Here is a 20,280-nt window from a genome sequence, read left to right on the forward strand (position 1 = left end):
TAGAACCGCTGAACTGCAGATAACAGTCAGCTGAAGTGGCCTGCAGTACTGCACCCTAACCACTGCGCCACCTCGCCTCTTTAAATTGTTCCCATAGCAAAAATTAGGTTGGAAGAAGAGTGAAAACACCAAATGGAACATCTAAAGTTGCCTTGAAACACTCTCAGATATTGGTTGGGATTGAGATGTAGACCAGGGGTGTCAAAGTCCTGTCACCATGGTGACGTCAAGTGACCTATCAGGACTTCCCTCCCCTTCACTAAACTGGCGATGGGCATGGCCAGAGTGTGACACCCATGTGACGCCCATGGACTGCGAGTTTGACAGCCCTGTTGTAGACTGTCATGAGGTCATGGCAGACTAAAATGGTGTCCAATGAATTAATGGTACCTTGTTCTAAGTGCTGACAGATTTAAGGTCTTTTCTACTTTGGAGGCTTTCATTGTCTCCTTCCCAAATGCCCCTATATTTCCTTCAGGTAAAGTCCAAAAACCAGCTACTTCAAATAGTAGTGTTTCCCACATTTTGCTAAATTACTGCATTCAAATTATGGAAACTGGTTTGAGGTGTATTTTTTCACGTCCCTGTACTGATCAGTAACACGTCCCTGATCAACAAATCAGGCTTAAACTTTTCCAGAATGCAGAAGTGTTTCAACATCTGTTGATTTCACAGACATGCAGTTTATTTCCCATTCTGCCTAAAGAGTGTGATAATGTTGTCAAAACGATGCCATGCAAGAAGCAATAAATAGTGCCACACAATCTCCACCCCTCTCATGTACAAACAGTTTGTGTTGTGATGCATGATCCTCAATTCAACATTATCCCTCCTCCCAGGACACCTTTGTTGAAAATGTTCTGATTCTGATTTATTAACTTTAATCAGTATTCTCCCACCCACCCAGGAATCAGGGATCCTAAGGGTAGAGATGGGTTTAATTGGTGCTTCAAAATTTATTTGTTTTTAATCCTTCATTTTCTTATTAAGGGATTGGTAAAATGCTCTTTGCTCTAACCCAGGTTGCTAATTCAAAATAAATCAAGTATTCTTGACATGGACTATTTTCCGGAGGAATTTTACAGGATTAGCCAGGATTTGTGGGTATTGTGATGTCCAATTGGCCTCGAGACAGAGTTAATTTGAAGCCACGCCTCTGCCACGCTTTGCTTCTGGTTCCCACGTTCAACTCTGTCTGGCGGAAGAAAGACAGGTTGCTTTTGGTTCCTGATTCTTCCAAAAACAATCCAGTGCCATCCTGCAAATTCCTTCTCCCTGCCTTCTTCCCCTTGCCTCCATCTGATACCTGGAAGCCTCCCTTTGGTGTGGCTTGCTCCCGGCCGCCGGTAAGGGATTTAAAAGTTGCTTCTTGGGGCTTTAGAGGCAGGACGCCATTACGGCGGCCATTTTGGGGCCTCAATTCCTGCAGGCCGCATGGGTTGGGACAGAGGCTACTATGAAGCCTCGTTTTCATCCCTGCCTTCCTGGGTGGCTATCCTTTCTACAGCTGTGGCAGCAGCAAGGCCCTGCAGGCCCAGATCGATGCCAGGAGGCCTGGAGCCGTGCGGCTTGCAAAAGGGGCAGGAAAGGTCTACCAGAGGCTGATTTTGTTGAGTGATTGGGGGAACCTGTTTTTGGTCGCTGCTTTTCTGGTGGGCTGAGCCTGGTGGAGCCCTGACCTGATGCCATGGCAGATGCAGAGGAGAGGCCGGATTCCCCCCCATTGTCCCCTGAGGAGGGGACCTCTAGTGGGGCCCAAGTGAGGCCCACAGCCTCTGTGAGACTGCGAAGAACTGCAGCAGCTGGAAAATCCTCCAAGGCCTTGCAGAAGGATGAGGAAAGGAGGCACAGGGCCCTGGAAAAGCAGGTGTCCAGGGCTGAACAGAGGGGTAGGCCTAGTTCTCCCTTGAGGTCTAGATCACCCATTAGATCCAGGTGTAGGTCTCCTCATAGGGGGGATTCCCCAGGGTATCTCAGGGACATTTCACCTTCACTCTCCATGGTGGAACAGGGCCCCTATCTGAGGGATCCTTTTCAGTGCAGGAGGGCCAGGGGGGATAGTCCCATCAGGCCCTCATTGGCTCCACAGTCTGAAGGCTGTGCACAGGAGGAGGAGGAGGATTCCTTCGTTAGAGACATGGAGCAGCTTCCAGCCAGCATTCAAAGGTTCATCTCCTCTGCAATTTCACATGGAATTTTTGCTGGGTTACAGAAGGGGTCTGTGCGACCCACAATGGTGGCAAAAGTCCCCGGGGGGAGGGGGATGCCACTGCTCAGGTGAGGCCAAGGCTTTCCCCCTTGGAGATGCACCGGCCTGTTTCTCCTTCTCTGGCTAGTGAGGGTTCCATGGCGGGGGATCAGGTTCAGAGAGAGGTAGATATGTCTGATGATGAGGATCCCTCAAAACCTGAGGCACCAGCATTCTCTGGTCTGTTTCCTCCGGACTTGTTCAAGTCACTGTTGCGCAAGGCCAGTGGGAAAAGCCAGGAACATTTCCCAACCCCAGCAGCAGTGATAGGAGGTTCTTTAACATGGAACCTAGTTTCTCTGAGGCGTTGCAGGTGCCCACAGTGGACCCTCCAGTGGTGGCATTGGCATCCACGTCAACGGTGGTGTCCAGTGATGTGGCTGATTACTTGAAGGCCAAGGACAAGAAGGCGGAGCTGACCCTTCATAAAACATTCCAATCTTCTGCATGGGCCATCAAGGCAGCTGTCTCTGCGTCGTTCTTCAGCCACACGGCTATCCTTTGGCTACAACCGATGCAGGAAAGGATTCCGCCTGAGGAGGTGCGTACTCAGCAAGATCTCAACAAGCTGGTTGCTGTTGCTCAATTCTCTGCGGACGCCACTCTGCATGCCATGAAGTATGCCTCACAGGCAATGGCGGCCTCAGTGACCTCCCGACGTCTCCTGTGGCTGAGGGGGTGGCAAGCGGAGAACAAAGTGGCACCTGGCATCATCGCCTTATTCTGGGGGATCCCTTTTCGGTACCCCATTGGACCCAATCCTCATTGAGGACAAGAATTAAAAAAAGGTCATGCCTACGGCCGCAAAGAAGTCAGAGCAAAAATCTGCACCTTACTTTCGGAAGCAGTCCTATCATCAGTCAGATCAGGAGGCGCAGCACAGCAGGTATTTTCCGAGATCAGATAGGCAGTCAGATAGGCACTACACCAGGGATAGGCCTAGGTTCCAAACCCAGGGGAAGAGGCCCTTTCGAGGGGGAGGTAGCCGTCCATACCACCGGGGCAGAAAGGTCAACAGCGACCTCACCCATAGGCAGCAGACTGCTTCTGTTCGCCAATGCCTGGGCTGAGATTACCATTGACACCTGGGTTCTGAATATCATCAGATGTGGCCTGCGCCTAGAGTTTCTCTCCATTCCGCCGAACTATTTTCGGACGTTTTCGGTTGCCAAGAGTAAAGATAAATGCTCTCTCATGAGGCAGGTGATCCGACACTTCCTAGAGATTAGGGCGGTGGAACCGGTTCCACCAGACCAAGTGAGGTCAGGTTTCTATTCCAACCTCTTTGTCGTTCCGAAGAGTTCGAGGGGGATGAAGGGCAATTCTGGATCTTACCTACTAAATTTTAACTTAGTCTATAGAAGATTCAAGGTGGCATCGCTTAAATCCATTTTGGCAGGGGTCAGGCGCAATGACTTTATGGCTTCCATCAACCTGACGGAGGCTTACCTCCATATCTCCATCTTCCCTGGCCATCATAAGTATCTTAGGTTCTCCTTTTTAGGTAGCCACTACCAGTATAGGGCCCTACCGTTTGGCTTGGCGTCGGCACCTCGGACCTTCACTAAGGTCCTAGCCGCAGTGGCGGCTTACCTCCATGAGCGCTCTGTTAGGGTCCAATGCTATCTTGATGACATCTTAGTCCAAGCAGCATCGTTTGAGCGGGCGAGGGAGCATCTTTCATTGGTGGTATCCACACTACAGCAGTTAGGTTTTTCGGTTAACCTAGATAAGAGTTCCTTTGTTCCCGCCACCAGGATTCCTCACCTGGGGACCATCATAGACTTTAAGCTGGGGAAGGTGTTCCTGTCCCACGACCGTAAAGTTAGTTTGTTAGCCTTAGTTAGACAAGTTAGAAGTCAACATTTTGTTCCTGTAGTAGTGCTCTCCAGCTTGCTGGGGAAATTCATTTCTTACATAGACGTGGTGGTGCCTTGGGTTCATCTAAATGCAAGGCCGCTCCAGTGGTGTCTCCTGCCGCATCAGAGGTCAAACTCCAGCAATTCCGAGGAAAAGGTTCCAGTGACACCACAGGTGCAGTTGTCGTTTAGGGCTGCGAGTTCAGGGAGCTGGAGTGCCTCATCCTGACAACGCCCGCCAGCTTGTATGGGTGGGGAGTTCTCTTGGAGTTCCGGATGGCACAGGGGTGTTGCACGTGATTGGACCTCCAACACAATATAAATTGGCTGGAACTGCGAGCGATTCACCTGGCATTGTGGCACTTCAAGGACCATGTTCGGGATCAAGATGTCTTGGTGCTAACCAACAATGTGGCGGCGAAGGCCCACGTCAACCTACAGGGCGGCACACACTCCAGGGCTCTTCAAACCGAGGCGATGGCACTCGGCGCCTGGGCGGAGAGGCATCTTTGATCGCTCAGAGCAGAGCACATCACAGGAGTGAACAACCATCAAGCCAACTGGCTCAGTCGGGCCACGGTCAACCACGGGGAGTGGAGCCTTTCTTCGAAACTGTTTCAGGCCATCTGCTCCAGGTTCGTCCATCCAGAGGTGGACCTGTTTGCCACACCGCAGAATGCTCAGGGGCTTGGTTCTTCTCTTGGTTCCTGGCTCGGTGAACGGAGGGAGTCAACGCGCTTCGGATTCCGTGGCCAGAGAGCCGGCTCTACGCCTTCCCTTCCCCTTCTCCCTGGGGTAGTTCGGAAAGTGATATCAGAGAAGGCAGAGCTCATCTTAGTGGCACCCTACTAGCCGCGCCGGGCATGGTTTGCGGACCTAATGTGCCTGTCAGTATCACACCCATGGAGCATCCCGGGGAGGGATGTGGACCTCAGACAGGGGAGCCTGGTGCATCCCGAGCCACAGTGGCTGCAGCTAGCCGTATGGAGATTGAGCAGGAGCGCCTAAGGGCCGCCCAGCTTTCACAGAGGGTGATCTCCACAATTGAGACTTCACGCAAGGGTTCCACCCCTAGGATTTATGATTCCACCTGGTGGGTCTTTGCAGAGTGATGCCGGGTCTCGGGAGCGAATCCTCACGAGGCTTCGGTACCGCACGTCTTGGAGTTCCTCCAAGATGGATTGGATAGGGGGCTCTCACATGGCACCCTCAGGAGACAGGTGGCGGCCCTCTCCATGATTATTCGGGGAGAGGGGCTCCTTCCACTTTCCCAGGTCCCGTTAATTAAGAGATTTTTGAAGGGTGCGGGGAATCTCCGTCCCCTGGTTGTCCACAGGTTTCCAACATGGAGCCTCACTACGGTTCTCCAAACAATGACAGGAGCACCATTCGAACCTCTGAGGACGGTTGACCTGAAGTTCGTAACCCTTAAGGTAGTGTTCCTTGTGGCGGTCACCTCAGCCCATCGCATCTCTGAACTGGAGGTGTTGTACTCCAGGTTGGATCTGTGTACATTCCACAATAATAGGGTCATCCTGCAACTGGATCTGACCTTTATTCCCAAGGCTAATTCCATTTTCCACAGATCACAAGAGGTTGTATTACCGGATTTTTGTCCAGACCTGTCTCATGATAGGGAGCGCCTTTGGCACCGGCTGGATGTCAGGCGTGCCTTGCGCATTTACCTGAGGCGCACGGAGGACCTCAGGAAGTCTGAGGCGCTCTTTGTTTCCTTTTATCCGTCTTCCTTGGGAAAGAGGGTGTCCTCCTCGGCTATAGGGAGGTGGATCAAACAGGCCATCACATTGGCCTATGAGGTTCAGCACCTTCCAGTGCCCCAGGGCATCACAGCACACTCCACCAGGAGTGTGGCTACCTCGGCAGCCTGGGCCACACAGGCACCTATAGTGGAGATTTGCAGGGTGGCTACATGAATGTCCCCATCTTCCTTTATCAGACACTACAGGTTAGACGTGTTTGCATTGGCTGATGCGGCATTTGGTTGTAGGATGTTACAACAGGTGGTAGCACATGAGAAGCCCAGGACCAATAGTGCCCCCCCCCCCCCGAGGGACTTTAACTTGGGTATGTCCCAATCCTGGCTAATCCTACAAAATTCCTCCAGAAAATGACAGTTGGTCTTACCTGAACTGTTGTTTTAGGAGGTTTTGCAGGATTAACCAGGTTCCCGCCCTAGCGTTGGTCCGGGGTTGGGGGAGTTCAGGGGGTAGGGTGTGTTCCCTTATGACTTGTTTTCAGGTGTTTTGCAGTGATCTTGACTCGTTGAAACTGGGAACCAGAAGCAAGGAGCAAGAGGCGTGGCTTCAAATTAACTCTGTCTCGAAGCCAATTGGACATCACAATACCCTATCCTGACTAATCCTGCAAAACCTCCTAAAACAACAGTTCAGGTAAGACCAACTATCATACCACTTCTTGCTGGCTCCGCCCACATCTATTTGCTGTCTCCCGAGTCCCAGCTGATCGGCTGGGTCTTCTTCTGTTGCCCTGCACAGGAGAACAGAGCTGGAAAGCAGGTTAGTGGGGTGGAGAGGGAATGTGGATTTTACAATATCCTTCCCCCAGAAGTGGGGTGGAAATTGAGATTTTACAGTATCCTTGTCCTGGAGTGGGATGTGAAAGGAATGAAGATTTGAGAGTATCCTTCCCCCAGGAGTGGGGAGGGAATGGGGATTTTGCAGTATCCTTCCCCTGCCAAGCCACACCCACCAAGCCACACTCACCACACACGCCACACAGGCCACACCCACAAAACCACTAGTAATTTTTTTTTAATTCCACTACTGGAATTACTACTACAATACTACTACTACTACTCCATTACTACTACAATACTGCACAATGAGTTATTGATAGTGTCATGGATTGCAACTGGCATAAGAGTGCAAAAGCACATTTCTTCAGTTCAGCTAAAGTCCTGAGATTGAGATTAAAGTAGTTTTGTGGGAATTTGGCAAACAAGAAAAGATCTCCATGGCAGCAGTTAGGAGTAAGTGGGGCTACTGTATCTGTTCTGCACTAATCCAGATAGCCACTAGATCATGGTAATGAGTTTAGAGTCCACTGTGTCTCGCTGCTGCCATCAAATAATTTTACCACTTTTTGCTACAGATGTTATAACCCTCCAATCTAAGAGTGTGTGTATGTTTGTGTGTGTGTGTGTGAGAGAGAGAGAGGGAGAGGGAGAGAGAGAGAGAGAGAGAGAAATATGAATATATTCATTCCTGCCCCCTCTGCTGGATAAAATAAGGAACTACTTCACTCTTATACTTTAACCTGGAAAAAAATATTTTGTGCTCCCAGCAGTCAGCGCCGGTCAGAAAATGGTGCAATCCTGGCATGCAGAGAGTAGAAAGAATTATGCAGCTCATTATTAGTGCTGTCCCAAGCAGAAATTCTAGCAAGGACAAATGGGATAGTCAACGGAAATGTCATTTTATCAGCAGCAAACTCTTATGCAGTTCCACACAGAAGGGAGAAAACCCAACTATGACACTGTGCAGGACACACTTTAAACAGGAAGTGAAGGCACACAGAATGTTTGTATCCGGATGAGGGGGAAGAAATCTTAAACAGGTGAAAAGGAGTGAGTGGAATTTATTGGAAAAGAGATGTTACTGGCTGCTATCAAATCTGCCCTTCCCGGTTTTATATTTATTCTTTTTTTTTCTATCGGCACAAGCAATGACTAATGGAATGGAGATCAGATAGGAAAGGTTGACTGAGGGCCTCATGTGACATGATTCCTGTAGCCTGAGATCAATTTTCCTCAGCTCAGTGCCTGTTTGATCAACAGACCTTCTGCTATGATGCCTCTGGGGAGGTGGGAACAGACAAGCAGATCGCTTGATTTCCAATTTCTTGGCAGCAATACCAAAATGATTGGCTACTGTCTTCTTTTGGGATATTGTTTAGTTTCTCAGTCTACCCTAAACCTGTAATATTCCCTATTGGTTCTCCCATGTAACAACCATCATAGACAAGATAAGTCACTTACTAACATCTGCTGAGTCCAAACAGACAATACTACCAGTAGAAGAGAATATTTGTAGCTCATGATTGAACTGTGGGGTCCTTGATGCTCTCTGAGCTTGGTGGTTTTCTTGCAGGCATTTTATTACCCAACTAGGTAACATCTAGTTAAGGGACACAGTGGCTCAGAAGCTGAGATTGTCGATCAGAAAGGTTGGTGGTTCAAATCCCTAGCGCCATGTAACGGAGTGAGCTTCCATTACTTGTCCAAGCTTCTGCCAACCTAGCAGTTCAAAAGCATGTAAAAAATACAAGTAGAAAAATAGGAACCATCTTTGGTGGGAAGATAACAGTGTTCTGTGTGCCTTCGGCATTTAGTCATGCCAGCCGCATCACCACGGAGATGTCTTCAGACAGCGCTGGCTCTTTGGCTTTGAAACGGAGATGAGCACCGCCCCCTAGAGTCAGGAACGACTAGCATATACATGTGTGGGGAACCTTTACCTTTAGTTAACATCATCAGTGCTAGCAGAGAGGCTATTAGTGTCATAGTGAGGAGTCACAATTCCAATGGGGTGAGGCTGGGGTAGACTAGAAAATAAGGACAATAGGGAAAGAATATAAGTTTTCTTCCTTGTATATAGAATTATTATGCACAGGGAATTCTTGCAAGAAGGAACATTCAGAATCATGTATTTTACTTTCAGAGATGGTGCACTTTGCCCCCAATATTAATGCCTATAGTCTGACCTTGTTTGAATGCTGCAGAACATGGAACAGGAAATGTCAGTTTATAAGATGACCCTAACTATTTTATATTGCAGGCAACAAATACCAAACTATCAATGCACAGAGCAGAGCTATACAGATAGTTCTTGACTTACGAGTACAATTGAACCCAAAATTTATGTTGCTGGGTGATTAATTTGTTAATTGAATTTTGTCGCATTTTATGACTCTTCTTGCCACATGTCTTAAGTGAATCACTGCAGTTCTTAAATTAGTTACACGGTATCTGGATTCCCCATGATCCCAGGAGATTCCAACCTGTCATAAATATGAACCAGTTGTCGAGCATCCGAGTGTAAATTACATGATCTTGGAGATGCTGCAATGGTCATAGTCATAATTCACTTCTTTCAGTGTCATTGTAACTTCGAAAGAAAGAGCCATGGTGGTGCAATGGTTAGAGTGCAGTACTGCAGGGTATTGCTGCTGACTGCCAGCTGCCTGCAATTTGGCAGTTCGAATCTCACCAGGCTCAAGGTTGACTCAGCTTTCCTTCCTTCCGAGGTGGGTACAATGAGGACCCAGATTCTTGGGGGTAAATATGCTGACTCTGTAAACCACTTAGAGAGGGCTGTAAAGGTATTGTAAAGTGGTATATAAGTCTAAGTGCTACTGCTATTTGAATGGTCCCTAAACAAATTGTTGTAAGTCAAGGACTACTTGTACTGGAAAATCTCCATCTCCTCCTATTACTCAAAACTTCGTACAGCATTAAAAAAGTAACATTACTCCTCTTCCATACCATAATATATAAAATAAGGTGATGGGCTGCTGAGATAGGAACAAAATCTAATGTATATTCTGTCCGTATCTCAGCAGCCTAACACCTCGATTTACTCTGTGTGTTAGTTTTCTTGAACCAGGTGGCTTAGGGAAGTTATCCAATATTTTCATCAGGGCATAGATTGAGAAAGTTGTTATAACCAGTCCCCTAAAATTGTAGCAAAGTCACATTCAGCACTTGTTGACTACACAGCAGGACACATCCATGTCATTTCTCTTGGCAATCGTGTAGATAGAAGTTAGTGATTCATCATGTTCCTCTCAGACTACTCGGAAGCCTGGAGAATTTGGGGTGCTCTCTCGTCTACCTTGATTAACTCGGCCTTCCCTCAAAGCTTCTTCAAACAGACAGTCCAGGTATCTTGATGAAGAAAGTCGTTGAATGCAGAGCTTGAGAGAATTTTGCATTATTAATTCAAGCACAAACTTGGATAGATAGAATTTGCCCTGCAGGGGTCAGAAAAACTTCACTTTCCGAAATGTCTTCTATGTGCAGGTTGCAAGTCACCCTATTTGATTATAAAGGAACTAATGAAACATCCAGCCGCCAGCAGAGAACAGTCAGCAACAGCTGGAAATTGTAACTTATGTCACTTTATTGGAAATAAAAGATAAAAGGTAATGATTCCCCTTGCACATATGTGCTAGTCGTTCCCAATTCTAGGTGGCGGTGCTTATCTCCTTTTCGAAGCCGAAGAGCCAGCACTGTCCGAAGACGTCTCCATGGTCATGTAGCTGGCATGATTAAACACCAAAGGAACACTGTTACCTTCCTACCAAAAGTAGTCCCTATTTTTCTACTTGCATTTTTACATGCTTTCGAACTGCTAGGTTGGCAGAAGCTGGGACAAGTAATAGAAGCTCACTCCATTATAGGGTGCTAGGGATTTGAACCACTGAACTGCTGATCTTTCTGATCAACAAGGTCAGCATCTTAGTCACAGAGCCACCGTGTCCCTTATTGGAAGTAGTAAACCACAAATACAAAGCTTGAAGGGAATAATAGAAATACAGTATTTACCCCAATTTTGTGTCTTAGGAAACTTTGGGGTTTTTTGGGGGGGGGAGGGGAAGCATGTTTCAGGCAGAGTAATGAAGTCAAATTGAATATGGCAGTGAATTGTCAGACTGAATGGAGTGGGATCCACTTATAATTATATTTAAACAAGGGAGTGTATATAAAAATAGTTCCAGAATTAGTACAAAGGCAGATAATCAGATGTTTATGTTGTTTTACAAAATGACACATTTACATGTCCTTTTTCGGGTGGAGGGGGTGCCTTTGAGTGAGTGTTGATTCTTGGCAACTGTCTGAACTAATTTCTGCAGTTTTCTTGGCAAGTTATTTCAGCAGTGGTTTGTCATTTCATCCTACTTGGGGATGAGTGAGAGTGACTGGACCAAAGTTACCCTGGTGGCTTCAGGTTTAAGGCGGGGACTAGAACTCGTGGCCTCTTGGTTCTTCACCTGGTGCCTTAACAAGTACCCCAAATTGGCTCTCTTCTATGTCACTACAAAGTTATATTAGTCCTGGCTTTCCCTGGTTTATGCTTTGCTAATGAAAATAGCCAAGACTTTAATAAGGCTTAAAACATGTCCATGCACACACAAACATATACACACATATGTATGTACATTATGTATGTATGTATGTATGTATGTATGTATGTATTTCTGTTCCACCTTTATTAGTTTAACAACTAGAGGTGGCATTCCGCCGGTTCGGACTGGTTTGGGCAAAGTGGTTGTTAAAATTCTGTCCAGTTCTGTGAACTGGCTAATCCCACCACTGGCTGGCCCTGTCCCTGTCCCTGCCCATTGTTTTGGCTGGTTTTGTACCAATTTTTGAGCCATTTGGATTTTCAGTAGTAAATAAATAGAGAGGGAAATTGTAGCTTGTAGAGGCCTTTGAGGCAAGTGACCGGGAGGTGGGGCTGGGTGTGATGAGTGATGTCAAGTTGCCCTGCCCATCCAGTTACATGACCACCTGGCCACGCTTACCCAACCAGTCATTAGGGCAGAGAACTAGTTGTTAAATTACTTTACCACTGTTTACAACAATCCAAGCAAACATATCCAATAAACCTTCCTCTTATTTTTTCAGCCTATGCAGTTTATTTTTACAGCAACAACCCTATGAGGTGGGTTGGGTTGAGGGTGACTGGCCCAAGGTCACTCAGCTGGCCTTCAGGGCCAAGGCAGGAACTCACAGTGTCCCGTTTCTAGCCTGGTGTCTTAACCACTGGACCACACTGTCTGTCTGTCTGTCTGTCTGTCTGTCTCTCTCTCTCTCTCTCTCTCTCTCTCTCTCCCTCCCTCCCTCTCTCTCTCTCTCTGTGTATATATCTATCTAGCTACCTAGCTATCTAGCTAGAACAAATAACTAGCTAACTATCTTTAACTATCAATCATCCTGCTATCCATCCATCTATATTGAGGGTTACATTCCTTTTTGTGGTGCAAAAACTATGTTTTTACTCATGTGAGCTATTTTGGACATAATTTTAAAGATTAAATGAAACAATAAACCCATTACAGCATGCTGTCTCCAGACTTAACAAACTGAATGGAATGGGAATCTATAAGTCAGTGCAATGTTTCTGTGGTGTAGATGACATAACATGCAAAAGATTGCTGTTTTCTATTGTAACATATATACATGGACGGTGTTCACTATGCAATGCATGTTGTGCTCAAAATTGCAGTAAGGACAGTGATTCAAGTTACAATAGACTTTGGCTCACTCAAGAGTGAGAGATATATATTTAATACTATGACCTTGTTCCATAAGAAGATGGTTACGTCTACCTTCATTTATTATTTAAACTCTAGGTTTGGACTTCAAATCTTTATAATATCCTTCTGAGTTCTGCTATCAAGGTTTCTAGCCTTTTTCATCATCACACCCTTCTTTTTGCAGTCATCAGTGTCACTTCTGAAACAACTGAGATATGTTGCACATTTTTTCCAGAATAAGCATTTTACTAACCCTGAGGTGAAAGTGAGTTGATTTGGGTTAAGTTTAAAAACATTTTGGCTCGGTTACCTCACTGTGACAGAATCTGACAGGGAGTTCTTATGATTCATTTGGGGTTTTCCTTTCCTTGCAGAGAAAACAGATTCAAAATGCAAGGGAATAAAAAGCATTCTGGTTGACCCTGACAAAATTCTGCCAATCTTTTAAATGTGGGCAGGTTAGTTTTAGAAAGAGGTGTCAGATTTAAATAAGGAGGCTGCTAAACCTATTCACAGCGATGGGTCAATAAAGTCCAGATTGAATCAGAATATAGAATATAGAATAATAGAGTTGGACGGTGCCTTGGAGTTCTTCTAATCCAATCCCCTGCTCAAGCAGGAGACCCTGTACAAGTAATGGTTAACCTTTTTGGCACTGAGGAAATTTCTTCTTAGTTCTAGGTTGCTTCTCTCCTTGATTAGCTTCCATCCATTGCTGCTCATTATTTACTAATGAAGGAAAAGATTGCTAAATATGCTCTTAAGCCGTCTCATTTGTGGGATCCCTCTGGTCTAAGCCTTAATGTGAAAAAACGCTGAGCACAAGTCTAAGGATGGACTCAAATTTAACTTTTTCCCCCCTTTCTTTTTTCTCTTACTCCCTTTCTCCTGGCAGAGACCATTCGCACAGCCACCCCCTTTCCCATGGTCAGCCTCTTCCTGGTCTTCACAGCCTTTGTCATTAGCAATATTGGACATATCCGCCCACAGAGAACCATCCTGGCTTTCGTTTCAGGCATCTTCTTCATCCTTTCTGGTAAGGATTCAGAAGCTGGGGCTATTCTACTAAGGGAGATGCAGCTGCAGGCTCTGAGCTTATTTTAATAGCAGGGACAGTTCTGGGTTGAAGATCGAGAGTGGGAATTTACAATGTGAAGAGGGGAAGATCTAGCATGGTGTTTCCAAGGTTGAGGTTATAAAAAGTGTGAACTTCAACTTCCAGAATTCTCCAGATAGCATGGCTGTCTGGAGAATTGTGGGAATTGAAGTCTACACATCTTAAAGAATCATAGAACTGGAAAGGACCTTGGAGATCTTCTAGTCCAAGTCATGGCCAAGGTAGGAGAACTTATACCACCCTGGACAAAGGGTTGTCTAATGTTTTCCTGAAAACTTCCAGTGATGGAGCACCCACAATGTCCAAAAACAACCTATTCTATTGACCAATAATTGTCACTCAGGAAATTTTTCCTTAGTTCCAGATTCTTCTTCTGAAGAGTTTCCAGCCATCTTAAAGTTCCCAAGATCGAGAAACACTGATCTATTGCAGGGGACTCCAAACTAGGCAACCAAGACTTGTGAACCAAATCCCAGAATTCCTCAAGGAGCACATCACAAATCTTAAAGGTTTTCAAGTTTAGAGACCCCTGATCAAGTGGGACTGTGCCTTTGGTTTAGAATGGGTGCCCGCAAGGAGGCCTCAACACCACCACAAAGCAAAACAAACAGAGTTTGTGATCAATAAGTGCTGTCAGATCCAAGATGGATCTGACAAACAGGGAGGTCAATCACTTATGTTCTAAATAAAAAAACGAGGAGGTAAAAACAGAGACTTTAGTTTCTTCTCTGGGGTCACATAAGCTACCCCAAATGTTTTGTTTTGAACAAAATATTAGCATATATATAGTGCATGTGTATTTATAGCATATGCATGTGCATATATGGGTATGAGTATATAGCAGTGATGGCTAACCTTTTTGTTGTTGTGTGCCGAAAGCACGTGTGCACCCATAATGTAAGGTTTGCGCAACCACCCCATGTGCCCTGCTTGTGCATATGCACGTGACGGCCTTGTGACCCCTGCTGCTGCATGCATGACTCTCCTGTGCTCCCTCACCCTCCACACACATGTGTATGTGAGCCCTGCCCCCCATGTGCATGACTTCCCCACCCCCTGCGCAAGCATGCGCATCTCCCTCATGTGTCCCACCCCCACACATGCAAGTCAGAGACCTAAAAACCAGCTGGCTGGTGGGAGATGGGCACGCATGCACGGTGGAGCTGAGCTGGGGTGACGGCTCACGTGCCTGCAGAAAGGGCTCTGCGTGCTACCTATGGCATACGTGCCATAGGTTCACCATCATGGATATATACTGTATATATTTTCTTCTGAGAGCAGGCATCAGAATCTCATTTTTAATGTGCGCCAGTACGTTCACAGAAAAATGTGACAATAAATGTTATCTTATTTTCGTAATGGAAGAGGATTAGGAAATCCTTTCCACTTATTTCACTTTATGTATGCTTCCCATGCGCCCTTAAAATCAGCTCCAAGTTCCCCATAGGAGTAGGGAGTATATGGTCTGCAAGACAGGGTGGAAAATCTGTGAAAATCATGCCCTGTGTCATATTAACTGAGGACTCTAGGAGTTCAAAGGATTCTGCAGATATTGCTCATTTAACAATTGTCCTGTTTAGTGACTGTTTAAAGTTATGACAGTGGTGGAAAAATAACATGATTGTGATGGTCACAGCATCCCTGTGATCCGGTGGTGGGTTTCAAAAATTTTTAGAAATTTTTTAGAAATTTTCTGTAGGTGTGGCCTGTTTTGTGGGAGTGGTTTGCCAGCCATGTGACTGGGTGGGAGTGGCTTGGCAGCCATGTGACTGGGTAGGAGTGGCTTGGCAGCCATGTGACTGGGTGAAACCCATTTAACAACACTCTTGCTTAGCAACCAAAATGTTGGCTCAGAAACTCTGGCATTTGAAGTGTGCAAGTCTTAAAGCTGTCAGGTTACAAGACCCTTGCACCCCTAACCCTTTAGAAAAAAAAAACAGGGGTATTCAAACTTGACAGCTTTAAGACTTGTGGACTTCAACTCCCAGAATTCCTCCTCTCGCTCTTCATCTTGATGATGTGTGGACAGGCGGGGGGAGGGAGCTGGAACCTGTTCTAAACGGCACTGTAGATTTGTGGAACCTCTTCTATAGAAGAGGTTAGAACTGGCAGGAACTCTTCCCTGCTATGATCACGTGATTGTCATTTGTGGAGTTCACACCTGATTTCTGACAGGGGAGGTCAATGGCGAACCTGGCAGCAAAACAACAAGTTATGGTCATGTGATGTTTCAGTTAACAACCATGGTGGAAGTGATGTTGTAAGCTCATTGTGGTCACAAGATGTCTTGCTGAACAAAACAATATTGTTTAGTGATGGAATTGCAGAGTCCACTGGGGATCGTTCAGCGAGAACTACCACTATTTGTTGATTTTAGGACTAAGGTCTTAGCCTCTAGTGCATGTTGGATGTTTGGTAGGAGGAAATTTGCCATTTTTTCCCTGTTATCACGCAACAGCTCAATGGTCATCCTATTTCAAGCTCTGTTGCTTTTCTTGATATAAATCAGAATTGCAGCACTGTTGTGGTTGGAGAAGATGATGGTTCATGGGCTTAGACATCTTGTCAGAACTTGCCCCACTGAGTTGGTGGAGATGGTAGATGAAGAGGTTGTTTAATCACCAAGTATCCTGTCTTGAAGAGCTGATAAGCTTGGATAAGCCTGTACTTCTGACAGTTGATCAGAAGAGTGTCCAAGCCATCTCTTGCTTGCTTACTCTCTGCTGCTTCACAATCCAGCCAGTCCTTCTAGCTGTCAGCTCCTGGTTCAGGCTGATGTTGAATATAAATTTAGTGCTTGTCTAGAAGAGCACTAAAGCTGTATTCAAAATCATTCTGAACAATTGACAGGCACAAGAGTGGTGTGGGGATGTTCAATTCTTCTCTGCCATCTAGAGACCAATAGTTGTTCATGTTGAACTAAGTCTCTGGAGAGCATCCTATAGAGGGGAGAGACCAGGGGTGAAATGCAGGGGAGGAAGGTGGGCTACTGATTTACTTCACGCGTGCATGCGTGCCAAATGCATGCTTTATGCACATGCACACTGCAGCACCATCATGTAGCTCCAACAATCAGCTGTGTGACAATCAGCTAATTGTCACACAGCTGATATTTGGAATGTAAAAAAAATGCTACTGGTTCGAGCGAAACAGTAGCATTTTTTTACAACTGGTTCTGGCAAACCAATCCAAATCAGTAGCATTTCACTCCTAGGAGAGATCCCTATGAAAAAACAGGATTTCCCCACCACTCCAAGCAGAATTTCCTGGATGACAGTGCCTAGAGTCCAAAATGTTGGAATTAATCCAGCACCAATTGGCCAATTCTGGTGGGAATCAGTTTAGCCCTTCTTATTTCCTCCACTCCCTGGTCATATTGATTCCTAACACAAACTATTTGACAGGAATTGCAATCATCAGGAGGAAGAAAGGGAGAGAGAAAAGAAAATGGCTACCATTTTCTTTTAGGATATCTAGAACTGAAGAAAAAAGAACTACAGTCAACCTGCCTTCTAGAGAAGACCTATATATTATGCGGGTCAGAAGGAGGGTTGAGATGATATCTACAGACCTCTCACATCCTGGACATTAGCTGTTTCAACTTCTCTCCTCAAGTGTCAAAAAGGGAGCATTTCGTGCGTGCTTGTCTGGGCTGCAACAAGGAAGAGGAGCTGCCCAGGGGGCATGTGAGCACTGGAAAATGAACATCCAGTCTCCAGGGTGCATATTCGTGCTGGCCAGCAAGTCTTTTTTTTTTTTTTTTTTTTTGAAATTTTTATTTTATTTTAATTGAACAAAAACACAAAAAAAGAACCATCCTTCATTACATCTTGTAGAAAGCGGGTCGGTTGGTTATAGATAACTTTCGTGCATTTCTTCCACAGTCATTACTTATAGTTAATATTAGATTATACACTTTAAATCAAGAATCTTTGTATATCTTACTATCAATGTACCACAATTCTCATTTGACTACAGTTATTTTAACATGCTTTTACCTCAAATCATTCATACTTAAAGACACAACCACATAATGGCATTCATTAGCTATTTCAAAAAATCCTCCAATAACATTACACCTTTATAACATCTTTTAAGTAAAAGTCAATTAATAAAGTTTCTAAATCCCCCCCCAACTCACTGTTTAGAATTTATATCCAAGTTACTTTTGCCAATACAATAGCATGTATATATTGTTAAACAATGTCCATTAACATTTCCTTGTTGTTATTATAATTGGCTAAAAATCATTTACTATTTATGTCCCATCTCCTCTTGTCAACTCCCCCCCCCAAAAAACCTTACACCTTTATAACAAGATCTAAATAAAAATTGTTAATAAAATATTCCCAAGTCATAATTTGCAATTTATATCCAATTTTTTTATTAGATTGCCAATACATGTATATATCATTAAGCTGTATCCATTATCATTTCATTATTGTTATTATAGTTAATTAATTGTTAGCGAATAAACATTTGATAACAATCTAAAACAATCTAAGAGTTACAAAATTCCTACTTATTAATCACCAAAATCAACTAATTTTTTATTATCAACTTTCATTGTCAATCTGTATCTTTCCAGTAACAAAACAGTCTTATCTCTGTTGCCAATTGTGGTGTCAGTCTTCTTTTTTATCTCCTTTATAAGGTTTTTATATAGACTTCTCTCCGCACTTTGTTGCTTGAAGGATCTCTCAGGTAATCTCATTGCCCACCACCTGCTACTAAAATTAACTTATCTTTGTTTGTCAATCTTGCTTCTGATAAAATTTCTCTTCTTAAGTCCATCATCATTACTATTTTTTTTCTTCTGTGTCCTAGAATCTGGGGTAGAGCTCCAATTCGTCAAATTCCCTTTTCCATATTCCTTTCTTTCCACTTTCACCCACATTTGCTCCATTAATTAATTCATCTATTGTCTTATCTTTATCTTCTATATCTTCATTCTCCCCTTTAATTTTGGGGGCTCCAACCCCATCATTTTTTGCTGTGAGGAAGACTAGTCTTTCCAACTTCTTCTCAATTCTCCCATATCCTTCCAATAGATTTTGAATTCCGGCCAAGATACTTTTGAATTTTAAGGTTTCCTCATCTGAATATTAATCCATGTTTCCAAAACAGAAGAAAGAAAAAAAACTAATAGCCACTGCCACTCTAGCCTTCCAGGCCTCTTTTATTTTTTATTTTAGATTGATTTGAACATGTTCTTTTATAATCTTCAAAGGAGAAGGGTTCTGCTTCCCCCCCCCTTTCTTTCCCCTGCCAAAATAGTTCTCAAAGGCACCTGTGAAAACAATTCCTGCCCCTAGCGCTTTATCAGTTTCTGTAAACAAGTTGCAAACCCTTCAGCTACAAAGTCAGTGAAGTCAAAGAAGGAAAGAAAATAGATACGTTGTTTCAAAAAACCCAGCCTCTGGGTTCTGACCTCTGAGTGGCAGTGTGCTACTTTTCACTTTCTAATATTTATCTCTGGCTTATAGGAAACAAAGTTCTTTAGATTTCTGTTAGTGAAATTTAATAACAAGTAATAGGAAGAATTGTTAAAATAAGAAGGAAGCTTTTAATCCAGAAGTCAAAAAATAAAGCAACAAAAAGCAGGAGGGAAAAAAAATCAATCGGTTCACTTTAAGAGGAGAAATGAGAAACGTTGCGAGCACTTCAATCCACAAAGAATAGTTACAAAGAAAAAAAAAGCTTTCCACAGCAATCCAATTAGGGTTAATTTCACCACTCAGTTCTTTTGCTTAAGGATCTAATTTGGCTTTAAAGAAAAATTTCTTTTCGCAAAATAGAAAAAAATGCCTCACCAGATGGACTCACTTTCTCTTTTCCCTTCCTTCCTCCCGGAGCGTCCCGCTTTCATCAGCCTGGGGGCTGCCTGTTTACCGCTGGCTTGAAGCGCTTCCCTTGGGTCGATCAGGGACTTTGCGATGTCCCTGAGACCAGCAAAGCTTCATCTTCCTGATCACCATATCTACAGGACAGTTTAGGTCTCAATGGACCATCCAGCGGCAAAAGTGTCAACAGCGGTCTTGGAGTATTGAGACTGCACATTGTGACATCGTGATATGGCTCCTCCTTCTTGGCCAGCAAGTCTTCTTATTATTGCTGCGCATGCGCATGTGCCAATCAGCTGGCCGGCACGCATACTCATGCTGGAAAATGGAAAACCATTTCTTCCGGTTGCAGCACTTCAGCTGCATGCATAAAGGCCAGCTGATTGATGTCTGTATATGCGCACCAGAAACCTGAAAGAGGAACAGCAATGCCATGCATGCCAGGTGACATGTGTTTCACGTGCCACTTTGGGCATGCATGCCATAGATTCGCCATCATGGCTATAGATGTTGCATGCCAAAACAACTAGAGACAGAAACAGTTTTTTCCCTCGTGCCATCACTCTACTGAGCATTATTATTGAGTCCCCTCAGGGAAAAGGGCGGCCTACAAATTCTAATAAAATTCTAATTCTAATTATTATTCTCATCTTCCGTTACAGCATGGAAACTGCTTTGGTCGCGCTGATCGATGATCTCTGGCGAGCCAGGGATAGGGGTCACCCCTCTATCCTTGTGCTCCTTGACCTCTCAGTGGCCTTCGATACCATTGACCATGGTGTTCTTCTGCGACGGTTGCGAGAGGTGGGGGTGGGAGGCACCGTTCTTCGGTGGTTCTCCTCCTACCTCTTGGGCAGGTCGCAGTCGGTGTTGGTCGGAGGACAGAGGTCGACCCCAAGGCTTCTCAACTAT

General features: G+C 44.8%; 1 protein-coding gene across 2 annotated transcripts in view; it reads left to right on the top strand.

The window, feature by feature from the left end:
• CACNG7 (calcium voltage-gated channel auxiliary subunit gamma 7) overlaps positions 1-20,280 on the top strand; it is a 69,598-nt gene that overhangs the window by 23,069 nt on the left and 26,249 nt on the right. Inside the window, exon 4 of one of the 2 annotated variants that reach the window (XM_087713893.1) lies at positions 13,304-13,444. The exons of the other annotated variant lie outside the window; for it this stretch is intronic. Within the exon in view, the coding sequence (XP_087570019.1) occupies positions 13,304-13,444 (141 nt within the window). The remainder of the gene's footprint in view (positions 1-13,303; positions 13,445-20,280) is intronic. 2 annotated transcript variants of the gene reach the window in all.

The sequence above is a fragment of the Thamnophis sirtalis genome, unplaced genomic scaffold, assembly GCF_051295495.1.
Source record: "Thamnophis sirtalis isolate CommonGarterSnake01/CBP01778 unplaced genomic scaffold, rThaSir2_p1.2 scaffold_4, whole genome shotgun sequence".
Classification (NCBI taxonomy): domain Eukaryota; kingdom Metazoa; phylum Chordata; class Lepidosauria; order Squamata; family Natricidae; genus Thamnophis; species Thamnophis sirtalis.